Source organism: Anabas testudineus, chromosome 16 (assembly GCF_900324465.2).
Source record: "Anabas testudineus chromosome 16, fAnaTes1.2, whole genome shotgun sequence".
NCBI lineage: Eukaryota > Metazoa > Chordata > Actinopteri > Anabantiformes > Anabantidae > Anabas > Anabas testudineus.
The window spans coordinates 5009728-5024764 of record NC_046625.1 but is presented as its reverse complement, the minus strand read 5'-3'; the positions used below and the strand labels follow the sequence as shown (position 1 = coordinate 5024764).

Here is a 15037-nt window from a genome sequence, read left to right as displayed (position 1 = left end):
TATTTGTTATGCAGCTAGTTCAAAGTAGATTAATGAAAGTTATTTATTCAAGCTACTGTCGTTATGTCTTTTTAATTTGTTTGATATTACATTGCTTGAATTTCAACATACAGTTGCCAGAAAGCACTAATTAGGATGCATCAATAGCAACCAATCAGTAATATTTCAGTTGACAATAGGAGTTGATTAAATCTTTTAAAGATCTTTGGTTTCTTTAAACCCGTCTTGCAAATATCTTTTGATGACTGGGATAAATACTGTGCCCATGTAATGAAATGAGAAATGGCTGATGACTTTAAAAAGTTTTGCTGTAGTGTTTCTTGGTTCGTAATCTTGTTGAGTGTTCGCACAATAGATCGGGGCCCTTTTCTTCTGGTTGTGCAGCTCTTCAGGAAATAAATGGAGCCCAAGTGGCTTGTTTATTGCGTGAAGATGCTCATGTACCATTAGTCACCTCAGTACTACCCTCTATTTGTGGAAAATTTACAATGAAATAAAGTCCAAGTGGTTTTCAAGGCTTTACACGCAATAAAGCCCCGCAAAAGTAAACCTGAGTTATTTGGCAGGCACTGGTCGTGTTGCAGTTTTACAACAGTACATTAAGGTAATGCACTCCAAATTACGTTATGTGAATATAATAAGGAACATATCATCCATGCTAAATTAATATCTGACAACATGTTTCATGCACCGTCCTACATTGTCTGTTCTAATATCATTTAAAAATTTGATGAGGACAGGTTTTTACCTTAAAATATATTTAAATAAACACATTTCTGATAATAATAGTTTATACTTTATTAATCCCTTTTGAAAAATTCTTTGTACAGCTACATGTTAGGCGCCAAGGGGTCAGGGTTTAGTGTCTTTTCGAGAGGCAGTTCGACATGTGGCCAGGAATCAGAGGAGAACTGTACTTGAGCTTCACAATGGTCCAGTTCTCAGCCCCTGTCACAATCGGTTCTTAGTTGTGGACCAGCAAAGAGTTGGTGCCAGCCTGGGACCAATTTTCCTGGCTTAGCGCTGGTTGAAATGCAAAGTCATGGTTCAAACTGGTTGGAATTGGCTTGATGGAAAAGGGATATGTGGAGCCTTTAAGCCATAACTGCGCCACTTGAGCTGCTCAGTGGTCACAGAGCAGACTGTGGTTGTGCCGGGAAGCTTTGTGTTGTGACGGTATGGTGTGAACATACAGAGAGAGGCAGTCTTTCAGTGAAACTGTGCTGATAAAAGAAAGGTAAAACCCCATAGAAATGTAAGAAATGGTTATCTTTAAAACTGATCAAAATCATTTTTTTAATAAACGGAGAACAAAAACCTAGATGAGACAAAGTATGAACAAGGAATTACCACATTCCATTGAAGTAAATCAAAAAGTATTAATTTAGAATAAGATGTACTTTATACATGGTGCAATAATCAATTTGAAAAGGTAATAAACCCATGGCAGTGGAATTCCAAATAAAATCCGAGTATGCTAAGTATTCTAGTGATAATAGAAATGTTTTACACGGTAACACTGGGGACAAAATGATAAACATAGTAGGGCCACACAGCTTTTCAATGCAGCTAAAATAAAAACTTCGAGACAAACTATAACAACAAACAGGGTCATTGCTGTTGAATGATGGCCTTATGAGTTTGTAAGAAACCAAGAGCCATATTGTGAAAAGTTATTGTAAGGGGGCTTTAATTTTGCTCTATCATAAATGTGAATTTTAGCAATTGTAGTATTATAATAGTCATGTTATAGGAATGAAACAGCAAAGTTTCACTGTGTGTAGTAAAAACACTGCTGTAGCCCACAACCTGAATATTGTCCAGGTGTGTTGTTGTTGTAGTGTGTTCAAGGGGGACAAGACAAATCAGCATCAACCACACTTAATATTAGAAATTAGCTAAATTAATTTAACAATAAGGTTCAAGTTACAGTATGTAATCCATTGTAATGTCATACAATAGATAAACAGAACTCAACTGAATCTTAACAGTGTTGCAGAGCAGGGAGAAGACAACAGGCATCCCCGGTTGTTGCATGTCCTCTTCTCTACTGCCCTTTATTGTATATAAGCACAGACATTACTCCATAACTGCTAGCCTTTGACATGTGTAGTTGTTTTCACTAAGTAGGAGATCATCAGTGCCAGAAATGTCAGATATCTCCAACTTTTAATAACATGAACAGATGGTTCTATGCACTTCCTGCTCATAATTATGGTTTAAATGATACAGAAGTTAATGAGTCTCAGTAGTTGACCGGACCCATCTCTTGCCGCCCACTTCTTTCAAATACCATTAATTAAATCATTTAATGCATTATCCCTTTGTCCATTGCATATTTCAAAATCAGTTGCTAAAAAAATACTTTTATTTGATTTTAGGTTGACATTCGGCAAACCAAACTGTGAAACTATGGGATTTAATTTTTTACAAAAATGCTGAAAGAGCTTTTTAAAAAGATGAAAAGACCAACATGTAACATAATCCATTACATCAGCGTTCTGCACACGAGCCAATGTACAGCAAGTGAGTCGCAGCCACAAGCAACACAGCTTACATACAAACATGGCAGCTATGTGCATTTACCACTTTAAATGTAAAAGCCTTTCCTTGTACTTGGTCCAAAAGAGCTTTTACTCTCACTCTCATTCTCTTGTTACGTGCTCTTTCTATCTGTCCCTCACAGTTTCCCTTTCTCTCTCTGCAGCTGGAGATAACTTTGAAATTGATTGATTATTGTTTAAAGGTCTGACAGAAGTGCAGCCACTCTTAGTCTCATCCTGTTTGCAGGTGTTTAACCCCCCACCAAGAGCCCTTCATACACAGATGTGTTGTATGTATATCCCATATAAAATAAATCTAAATGTACTCAATTGTTTTGAAGGCTTAAAACATGTTTTCAAGGTTTTTATCATGATAGGATAAAAGGGGATTCCTTGGTAAAGCTCTCCAGACTTTCAGTAGGAAATTGAAATATAAAAAGGCATTTCTAAATATAATATTTAGTTTTATTAAATTCTAGTTTTACTTTCGTGCTGTAGTTGTCAAATAAGTGAAATGTTATTATGAAAACCATTTCCATCGTTAGCCTTAAAGCTTGAGTCTTTGATACATGACCCCTTCATATTTCCCAAATTCCCAAATAAATTGGTGGAAAAAATGGTTCAGTACAAATATTAGTATAAAAACACTGTTGAAAAGTATAAAATCTTGTGCTAATCCAGACAAAATAACTGCTCATACTGCAGCGCACTGTAGTTTTACCAGTCATTATTCAAAAATAGAAAGTCACGCATGTGTTGGGTATTTTCAGTTGTGGATTAATACAGTTTGGTGTTTAGAGAGTCTTTACGGCTGCAGGATGGTGCCGATTGATCCAAAATAAGCCACTCAGTGCAAGAGTATGGTTCATTGATTTGTTTTTAATAGTTTTTGGACAATGGCACTCTGTAGTGCATACGATAAAACCACATCAAGAAAAACATATTGTTGGTTTATGGTGTTTTCATGGGATTTGTTGACAATAAAGAGATATATAGTCACAGCCTTATCCTGTCATCTCAGTGTATACATTGATTTAATGAGGTTCTGCGCTGAGAGATACGGTGAGGAAGTCAGGCACACGTGGTGGAGATATGGCTTGGTCAAGTATAGTATCTATAGAACAGGATGCAACAGTGACCGTGTCCCAGCCTCTGTATTTATCTGTGACATGACAGGGGGAGATGGATTCAAAAGGCAAGTGTCACAATTAAACCCTTCTATGACCATCAATCACCATAATGCATAAAAACAGTAATCTAATTAAATACCCAGAGAGGAATGAGGCCATTATTATTTGTCAAATGTCCACTGTTTCCAAATGATGTGAGGTTGGAAATTGACTCATGGCTTGTAGGAAATTGCACTGTCCGTGAATTAGTTGTAATAATTAAAATAAGTAGAAGGGTGGACATGAATGAGGGAGATTTGGTAGATGGGAAATCGTGTATGAATAGACTGCATTACTTAGAAATCAGGAGACAAAAGACAAGAATGTTCACAAATACTTTGTAATCACCAAATGTGAACAATATGAAGTGTTTAATATCTAAAATATGCCTGTTTGTGAAAATATCATTCACAATTGGTATGTTATGACATGGGATACTTTTAATGTATTGTTATTGAGTGAGAATAGCTGATACATCTTACAGCTCACGGATATCTTATTGAATAAAACTCTTATGTCTCATATTCTTCTATTGTTTAAGTCAGACATATTTCTATGAATGTTTTGTTCCAGATGGCAACTTTATGAAGTTAACAAAGACCTCCAGGGGAAGCTGATGATGTGTGTGGGCGATAAATATAAATTACTTGATTGGTTATTGTTTTATCAGGACTTATTGTGTTCCACTTAACTGACTTATGGAAACTCCTTATTGCAAATGACTGCAGCGCTGCAGTTTTCAAAGTTTAAAGCAAAAAGAATTTCAATGAAATTAAGGCACTGCAACATGAACAGAAGGTAACTAGAAGCAAGAGCCAGAGAGGGAAACAAGATATAGAAATAAAGATAAAGCAGTAAAAATAATGTGACCACAAACAAGTGTAAAAGTTCATTAGTCAGAGACTCTGTGACTCTGTAATGTTTGTAAGCTAACATGCTTACTTATTTCTTTACTATTTAGCAGATAAACCGCAACCAATTTGTTAAAGTTTTGAAGATGTGTATTTATATACCAGTACCAATGTGCTGCAAACATTAAAAATTAACAATAAAATGTTGAGGGAACAATGTATGGACACAAATTTCCCCATCAAGTAATTGTCAAGAATGATGCTACATGGTTGTGATGGAAAAAGTCAGCATGATTTCCCCAAAGCTCCAAGCACCATGGACATCTGTACCAGTTGTTTCACTAATAAGCAACACTGAACAGACTAATAACCTAGAAGTCCTAGTGCCTGTTTCTTTAACGAAACACCTGTTTTGATCAGTCAGATGGACGTGATTAAATACTTTTTGGATATCCAGCCCCCAAATAGAGGTCCATTTATTGACTGACGATCGTATGTAAAACATTAGGAAGATTTTGAGAGATTCCAGAGAAAGTGGGAACCTCTGGAAAGTCTTGTGACAGAGTCGACTAAGAGATGAAAGATTTTGTTTTGTGTGAGTCCTTCTAAAAACAGCTTTAACAGTTTTAAAACTTTTAATTGTATAGTATGGACATCAACAAATAGAAATATGAAAAAACAAAACATAAAAGAATCACTTTCAATTACAAACATTTTATTTTGTGAATGTTATCAGTTCCATTTCCCACAATATTACTCCTCCGTTCAAGTTTTTGATGTTTTAGCCTGATGAGCGCTAAAACATTTTCTCTGTGAACAAATGGTTTGTTCCTCTCTACTATTTGCTGAGCTAAGTCCAAGAAAAAGGGGGTGTAAAAAGAAGAGTAATTAAGGCACCAGATAATCCTGACGACAGCAGCAAAAATGGCTATTCAGCTTATGGCCAGTAATTGCGGTCGGGACACTGTGACCTTACTCATGTGCAAAATGACTAGGAGGAAGGGGGGTGGGGCACAGCATTTGTCCCGTGGGTAAAAGCTGCCTCCACTCATGGAAAGAACATACAGTATGTGTGATGGACAGTGATGGGTCTCTGCAGGTTAAAAGATTAGAGGCATGCTATGTATGCTATGATGCTATGTAGAGTTCACCACTGGCGCGGTTTCTCTTTCCTTATAAAGTCCTTCATGTCTATGATGTGGAAGGTGTAAAGTTACGGTTAATAATTTGAGACAGATGAAGTCGGGCTTTGTCAGGCTTTCCCAATTAATAGTAATATATAGCAGAAATAAATAAATAAATTCAACATTAACGGAATTTAAAAGTTTACAAACTTTTTTTTAAAATTACATTCTTCTCAGCTTAAGGTGGTTTGTTTGTGGCAAATATAATCTCAAGCTGAGATGAACCTCAAGGTACGGACAGAGAAGATCTCTTAATTGATTCCCTTAAAGATTTAAGTTAGAGAAATGACTTTCACTCCTATAGCAGGTTTCTCTCCATCAGGTTTCTGTCCACCAGCCTGATAGCCTGTGTTACTGTTTTAACACGACTCCACACACTAACACTTATTAGTAACTTTATAATTGCAATGAGAAGGTGTAACTCCATCTAATTAACCAGAGAGGCACCACCCAGTGACACAACCAGGCACTACATCAGTTTACAGTGCATTGCGAGACATTAATATCCATCCGTCCATCCACATGTTCTGCGTTTTCATCATTTTATCAGTTTTAGTCTGTTCAATCGTCGTAATCGGTGATTAATTAATTAGGACACACAAACAGTGGCAGCAATTAGTTTTCACCAGTCATTCTCAAGTAAGGTGTTAAAAAGTGGGAACTAAAACCACAACCATCAGCATTTTGGTTTAAAATGTCTTCACATAGTTGCAGTAAGTCGAGTTCTGCCACCTGTGTGAAGGTGGAGCCCTCTGAAGTCATGTGTGTACACCTTTTCTCATAGCCTATCTACAATCTTATTGTTAAATCCTGCTTGGAGTTCTTGCTGTTTACTGCAAACACCTTATTAAAGATTACCCCACCCCACCGTTTTTGACAGCCACTAAATTAAACAGTCTTTCTTAATATAAACAATCATGAACCATTTCTCCAAGAGCAGAGAGACCCATCCATCCATACAGCTGCATGTGCTGGTGCACAACACATGGTGAATGCTGCTGCATGCATCCAGACACCCATGAGCCCTGACTTTTTGGCACTTCTTGCACCTCAAGCTGCCAGCAGGACAGCAGACCTTTCACCCGAGGGTGCAGATTAAATCTCTATCACCATATCCCATCTCATCCTCTCATTATCATCTGTACACATGCTTCACCCCTAACCCCTCCCTCTTGCCCTGCTTGCTGTCTGAGGTGTCTGGTGACTCTGGCCCCTGTTATCTTGCCCCTCCCTTCATCCTGGAGGAAGAGAGAGGGAGAAAGAGAGAGGCTGCAGCCCACTACCTCCATGTCCCCAGAGGCCCCTTGCCTTCTTGCCTGCATGCCTGCCCCTCCTGCTGCTCAGCACAGCTGTGGCTCAGTACTAGACCCTAACCATCTGAGATCTCAATGCTTTCAGAGAGCCACGAGAGGAGTGTGTGAAAGCTTCTCACCTCTGCTCTCTGACTCTTTATTAGGTGAACCACACAGACACTAACTCCAGCTACAGCTGCCAAACCTCTCCGCTGGTGCTGAGAACATCCTCCTTTGAGCATGGCGGGAGCACTCCGGGCCCTGGCAATTCTCCCACCTCTGGTTCTCGCCCTGCTCCACCTGGCCCCGGTACTCACCTTGGGAATATGCCCGTCAGCTTGTCGGTGTTCTTTTGCCACGCTGCTGTGCGTGGAGACAGATAGTATCACCAGCATCCCGACGCTGGCAGTGCAAGAGAGCGAGAACATGACAGAGATGTAAGTATGATGCGTCACCTGTTCTGCATGTGCCTGAATTAGCCTAAGTGTATCAAATGTGATCACATGCCTTGATGTTGGTGGTTTGCCAAGCTTGATTCTCTGTGTTTGTGTTCACTTTATCACTCTGTGGACACTGAATTTATGTCTCAGATGTCTTATGTCTGGCAGATTTCTGGCTTTAATGGAGCCTTTTCAGGTTAGAAATAGACTTCCGCATAATGTTTTTGTGATGTTGTTAAATAGAGCTTTAGGTTTATCTAGTCCATGTGGATGTACAGTTATTGGTAGGAATGAGTGATACTGAAGTAAAAGTATCTGATGGGTGAAGATGGAGCATTTACATTGATCGTATAACTACAAACACAAAGTGGCTTTCCGTTGCTTTGGCTAAGAACAAGTGCTTCTCTGCAAGCTAATGGGTGACAGGTTTCTAATTTGCTTAAGCTGGAGTGCACATGTGCTAAAGTTCTTGTGTGATACATTCGTTTGTTACACTATTGGTTTCTTGGTTTCTCAGTAAAGGTCTCACTCCGGTACACTGTTTATCTTCTTGAGTTTAGCAAGAGAAAGTATTGATGGCTTGCCACAGCAAAGTATTGGAGCATATCTGTCCCTCAAGATCACAATAAGCTAAATGTAAATTGTCTGCAAGGCTTTGTCTGTTTCTCATTATTGGATACAGTCAGATTCAGCTCTGCTGTCATGCAATGTGGAGTTTGTTCTCAGCATTTGCCAAATTCAGGTGTTGCTTGACAGTAAGAAAAGCTGCGTATAATTCAGATTCATTTTCTTGGCAGTAATTTAGTCACTCTGGTTACTGGGAATCAATGATTGTTACTAAGAAAAAATGGCATAGAATGACGGGAACCGATATCCTGTCATCCAGTGATTCTCAAAGTGTGGCCTCGAATGCTCCCCACACAACAGTTTCAGTGTTCTTAAGTGTATGGAACATTTTTCTGTTCTGTTAAGTTAAAAGGTTCTTCTTGTCTTATTTTGATCAAGTAGAATAAAAATACTCTTGTTGTCCATCATCATCAATATAGTTCCATAAACTCTAACTTTTATTTAAATTAAATTAAAAACTAGAAAATAATCTATATTTATTTCTATATAATTAAATATTGACTAAATACGCAACTTGTCTTTGAAAGTTTGAACTGGTTTGTATGTGGAAATACAAAGTTAACATCAAAGATCAGTTTCACAAAGTTAGTCAATGAAAACTGTGCTTATCTGCTTCCACTAGGTTTTTATTTTTTCATGTTTACAGATGTACTGTGTTTTAAAACCATTTCTTCATGTACCATAGCTGAAACTCACATGCTGTAATCACAATGGCTGAAGAAATTATGTTTCAGTTTTTTTGGCTCAAATGTAAATTCCATTTCTGATGAATGAGCCGCTGACCTGCGTGTACCACTGAGGTTATTCTGACCTTATTTATGCTCCTTGACTGTGAGCACTTGGCTGGCGCTCAAAAGATGAAATGAATCAGATTGCTAATGATGTTTACTTGATGGTTTGGGTTGGGTTAGATTAGTTAGTTTCTTATGGCCATATGCGATTCCACCTTATTTATTAACAGAAGACTCCTTGGGGGAACTTGTTGGAATAAAATTCATGCTCTATAAGGTACCGCTCAGATGAACTCAGACCTCTCACTCAGCTACAGCACGTCTGCAGCAGATGACTGTTATTTAACATTGGCTTTTTAAAACTTTGTATGGAAAAAGAAGTAGAAACTGACCACCTGTGATTTAAAGAGGGCTGCTGTATTATTATGCAACCCACCATCAGCTCCAACATGGAAAACTAAATGTCACTCTCTGCACCACCACGCTGTTCTCTCTTTGTTCCTGTCCCCGGATCTGAGCAATTAACACTTGTTAAGAAGGAACTACATTTGTGAAACGCTATTGTGGTGGAGCAAGTCAATTTACTGCCACTTTCTGCCTCTATTCACCTATACCCCACTCCCCTCCTCTATCCCTCCCCTGTCTCTCTTTTTGCCTCTCTTTTCCCGCTCTCTTTCTTTCCCTTTTACCTCAGAGGTATTTTCTTGTACCTGCAGCTAAACATGTTTCGTAGAGCCGAGGGTGAGGCTTGACATTCTCTCTGAAAGATTCAATCAATAAATGAGGGGGGCCTTTCTCGGCTTCTGTTTACCGTGGTGCTCTACATGCCAACAAACAACAGCAGCTCACTGTATCGGCAGTGCAAGGCAATACAGCCGACACACAGAACAAACAAGGGGCCATTAACTGTGGAACAGGGGCTGAAATTCATCATATGCTGAGTTATAAATTCAATTTTGTGAATTGCCAGTCAATGCCCCCACCCGGGAACAATAGATGATATACAACCCACTTGGCTCAATCCAGTAAGTAAGGCCAATGGGTGATCCTGGGCCCACCTGCCCTGTAATCACATTATTGCTGTGTGGGTCAATCAGACATGAATAAAAAGGTTTGTGTGTTGCAGCTGACAAACGGTTAACTGTAAGGCAGAAACAAAGCCACATGCTGAACGTGGCTGTCATCAGCTGGAAATTACTGCAGGTATTTTTTGGTATATGGAAATGGTTTACTAGTATGACCATGGTGTTTGTCACATAGAGCTCTTTTATTACATTTAAAGGGGAAATATGTCACTTTCTTCAATATTGCATTTGATTTTTAAGCTAAAGTTCAAAGTTAAGTACAGTACTTTACACAGAAATCCTATTACTCATCAGTCCTCAAGATTTCCAGGTTACAGTCATCTCAAGTCCACTGTTTGTGCGTCTGATATGCCAGCCTCAGGTTTTTTTCCCTGGCAACTCTGCCCATGAGGCCAGTTCACCTGAGTCTCCATGAGCACAGTGTCTGAGCATAGCGTTTTTATTCAACAGTTGAATTCAGAAGCAGTAAGGGAACGATTTCTCAAGGAGGACACTCATAAATACTTGTCTCCTTGGACAGATGTGTACTTGGGCCTTCCACTGCGTCTTCAGACCTGAATAGATCCAGTGGCTGCATGTCTGTGAAAAAAATCTTTAATTTCTATACGTCTCAGAGAAGAACTTTCCTTTTTCAAGTACAGTATAGACTGACACATTTGTTTTTTCGCTATGGAGAAGGAGCCAAATATAAACTCCCATTGTTGGTTTACTGGACATGGACGTCTTCTAAGATGTTTTTACACCTGAGAGCACATGCATGATCAATTTACTGTAAGACCATCCACAAAACGACAACAGATAGTTCCAAAGCCTTTAAGTGGAACTGTGCTGGAGTAGCAATTGGTAGTTGTTTTGTAAAAGGTAATCTTTGACGTTTTAGATGCTACAGGTGAATGAGGACCTTGTTTTTTCTGTGTTTTGGTATACATTTGTTGTTTTTAACATTTCACTGTAAAAATCCAGTAATCTCTTGGTGTTTTCAAGTTTTTCTTGCCAGTGTACGTGAACATATGTGAAGATTTTAGCTGCTTGTGTGAAGCCTATGAAGTCCCAAGTTATATTCCTGAAGAAACAGTCGGATGGGGGTTGAAGACTGCAACTTTGAAAATCACAACAAATATAAAGCAATAAAATGAGCTTAATGGGCACCATTAGCCACCATTAGCATAACACATGAATCTCCAAAGGAACTGTCAGTAGTGGAGTTGCATTTTAGGTAATGTAGGTATGAGGCTTGAAAACAGGACAAGAAGATTATTATTATTATTACTGTTTCGAAGTAATTCAAAGTAAGTTTGGGGATAAAAGAACATTAAAACTTATTCAGGTAGTTTTTGAGTTTGCTCTTGTTTAAATACTCTTATTTTTAGGTATCTCGGTGTTTGGCAGACAACGTGCATGCATATTCATATTTCATGTCTAATTTTCCATTCATCATCCATTGTGGTTCCTTCAAGGTAATCTACTCAAATTTTTCTAATTTCTTTTTATTTTGATTATTTGCTTCATTTATGGCTGAAAAAAAAAAAAAGTTTCTCAAGGATGTTATAACGTATTCAAGAGCTAGCTGAAGATCCTTCAACTTGTTGTATCCAGTGAATCTAATCCCTTCAGAAAAAGTGCATTAAAGAAGCGTCCTCTGAGCTAAATGCTAAAAACGTTTATATACTTCTGGAGAGTGGGGAGTTAGAAGTGGAGGAGGGCAGAGAAAAGGGGGGACAGTTTGCTCCAGTGAGATCCTTGGTAGATTCGATCAAACATCTATTGAAACATCTCAAGATGAGAGCTGGTTGTTTCTGCATTGTGTGCTGACTAGTTATTCTGCAGGCTTCTAAGGCATCATTTTTTGTCCACACGAGCAGCAGATTAAAGCTCTGACATGAGTTTTGTGGCTGGTGGGTCCGTGGACGTCTCGGCTGGTTGCGTGATCTGTTGTTATTTGGATTTTGGTGGATGTCACTCAGGCCAGACACATAAGTGGGGTTGACTTTGTATGCTAACCTTCTTCTTTTATTCCATCATCATAATTTTATGTTCAACCCACAGTTCCCAAAGTCGCACCACCTTTTTTTCCCTTCTCCTTTCTTTCCACTTTTTTCCCCAGTGATGAATAACAATGCTTTAAAAAGGGGGGGTGGGAGGGGATTAATGGTTTGGGTAATTAGCTCCTGCATGTTGACTCAAAGGTTACACAGGTGACTCCATTCAACCTCTTCTGTTGCTTTTGGTATTTAGTGTGCATTGTAACTGTCAATGGTATTTCTCTGTTATACTTTTACTAAAAAAAAATATGAAGAGCTGTTCCTCTTTTGTTCTCTTTATTTTTGTGGTTTTGCCCTTTTTCAAATGGCAAATCGTTTTTTTTTTTTCTTCTTTTTTGTTCACTATAACGTTGTTAAAGTTGGAATTCACTAAATGATAAACACAAAACCTCTTTGTCCCTGGTCAAGAAATTCATTCACTTGTTTTTGTAGTTTAGTTTTACTGTATGTCCTTTTGTCTGTGTTCTCTTATTTTCTACATTCAGCATTGGTTTAACTCAGCATCTGGCTTCACAATGAACAACTGAAGGTCACAACAAAATGTATGTATTTACCTTGCATCTCTCTCTTTCTCTCCCTCTCCCCCCCTCCTTTTTCTATTAACTAGTTACATAGAAAACCAAACTGGACTGGAGAATATAACAGAATTTGATCTTGTTAACTACAGAGAGCTGAAGAACCTGTAAGTAATGCCTTTCTCTACATTTACTGCAACACAGACTCGTACTGTGCAGTGCGCACTACATTATGACCTTACTAACCCCCTACCCTTTACTTACTGTTGCTATGCTTATGAAGTTTCCTGCTCTTACACAGTACATATGCAGTTTGCTATTACAACAGTGGCAGTGACACTCACAGCTCTTACTAATCCTGCGGACAGTGAGTTTATTTCAGATAGGTGGACAAAAGCAGTTTGTCATTTTGAGTGGTGGTGATGATCTATTTTGGTGTTTGAAGTCAACTTTTGTTGTTGGCTCTAGCTCTGGTTGGCTAGCTACCAGAGCAAGCATTACCTCCATGAGTTATATTTATTGATGTACTTAATGCATGGACAGGCTAAGAGAAAATGGGCCCCTGGGCACAAGCAGGTAAAAGGCCCCCAATCCCACCTGCACATGTAGCACCCTCAGACTGAAAGATATATAAAATCACTGCTAATTTATAGTCAGTTTGTCTCTTTTCAGTGTTTTTTGTCTGTCTTAATCTTTGGCTTTGGTTATTTTCTGACATGTTTTTGTGTATGTGTCACTTATTGGTCCTTTCAACTCTTTCTGGTTGTTTTGTGTCATGTAACTGAGCTCTGTTACTTTCAAAAAGGATTTTCTTATACAATCTGAGACTAAACGTGCATTATAAGTAAAGAAAATAGATTAATTGATTCTGTTTAAACATGACTCTGTCTGGCTGCTTGGCTTCAGGTTTATGTTAGGTTTGCATATAAACAATGACATATTGCCTATTATCATCTGTTTCCCTAATAGTCTCCACTCTTGCTTAAAGTGTTGCTCTCATTTAGACACAAAGACCAGCCACTGATTTTGGCTCATAATGCTTCATCCATAAAGTATTGAATAATGCTGATTTTTGCACAGACCAGTTCACATAGAACTGGGAAAACAACTTCTTAATGGACCTGACTTTATTCACATGAGCATTCTCATGTTACAGAGATTGTTGGATGTATGCTGTTGTACAGAAGATTAAATGTTGTTAGTGTTAGGATTAGACTCAGTCTACAATTATTACCTCTGTTATGAGTCAGGGGAGATTGAGTTTGTGTAACATATATAAAAGTTACTTGGATTTCTATGTCACAAAGTATTGTATAACTGCAATACTATTTCTAGTATTTTGGAGTTTTGAAGGCTTTATGTACATGTTCAAACTTTAACCCAACACTTTTCTAATACTTGTTTTTGTCAAAAGAAACTTTTCTTTTCAGTGTTCTCTGTGTTTTCTCCTCCTCTCTGCAGCACGGTCACATCATGTAAGCTGAGGCTGATCTCTGCCACTGCCTTCCAATACAACCTCAAGCTCCAGTATGTGTAAGTGTCCGTGTCGATACAAAAGGATCGTCTTCTCAGTGTCATGTTTTGTTGTGTGTATGGGTCAGCCTATTTGTCACTGTCAGTCAGTGCTCAGCCAGCCCGTTAATATTGTACGCCACCTGTGAGAGCTTCATATGACGAGCAAATCAAGTCGCAGTGACTCAGTCGCTTGTTCAGTTGTATTACTCATCCACAGATTTGGTAAATGTATGACTTCCCTTAAGACAGTGAAACCACAAATTGACATCAGAAGGTGTTTTTCTAGATGGATATTCTATATACACAATATCCTATGTCCAGCTGTTTGATGTAGGATCCTGTAATAAATGCAATGACATTTAGACAATTGTTCTAAATGTTCTTTTTGAACTTTTGATATTTTATAGACAAATAAATAATAATTTATTAAACACTGTACCATAAGAACACACTGATGTGTGATAATAAAAATCAGTCCGATAGTAACCACCTCCTGTTTCAACACTCAAAACTAAAGAAATAAGCGAGCCGTCTGGTAGCTAAATCTTATTATTCTGTTGGTAAATTACATCATGCCATCTCTTTCTACAGTCTGGCTTCGCCATCTAGGCCAAATAATACATAACACTATGAAGAGTTATCGACTAGAATCATCAGATCTGTCTATTCATCAGCAGCTGACCCTTATCGGCACCATCTTGTCCTCATCGTTTTACTGTGTGTGTGACATGTTGTTTCTCTGAAAGACAGGGAGGTTTCGAGGACCAGAGTTGGGGGGGGGGGGCAGCGATTGTGAGGTAGGCGGATTGAGCTCGAGAAATTGGAGAAGACATCCACCAGTCACCTTTTACTCGCTCACTTTGGCAGATTATCGACAACTGATGCATAATAAATACACTCCACTAAGGGTCCATTATCACTTAATCAATATTTCACTTTGGAGGGAGAGGGTGTGCCAGGGTTGGGTAGAGCGTAGGGGCTTCTGTGCACCAGATGTATTTCTGAGATTAAGAGGGGCTGACTGTAACCATACCGAGCTGTAA

General features: G+C 38.6%; 1 protein-coding gene across 5 annotated transcripts in view; it reads left to right on the top strand.

Annotated features, from left to right (window-relative positions):
* Positions 1-15037, top strand: part of ntrk1 (neurotrophic tyrosine kinase, receptor, type 1) — a 50962-nt gene that overhangs the window by 16376 nt on the left and 19549 nt on the right. For 3 of the 5 annotated variants that reach the window (XM_026371359.1, XM_026371356.1, XM_026371357.1), the window contains exons 2-4: positions 7204-7476; positions 12572-12646; positions 13941-14012. In XM_026371359.1, coding sequence (XP_026227144.1) covers positions 7280-7476; positions 12572-12646; positions 13941-14012 — 344 coding nt within the window. In that variant the 5' untranslated portion in view covers positions 7204-7279. The remainder of the gene's footprint in view (positions 1-7203; positions 7477-12571; positions 12647-13940; positions 14013-15037) is intronic. The other 2 variants (XM_026371358.1, XM_026371355.1) reach the window with 1 other exon arrangement.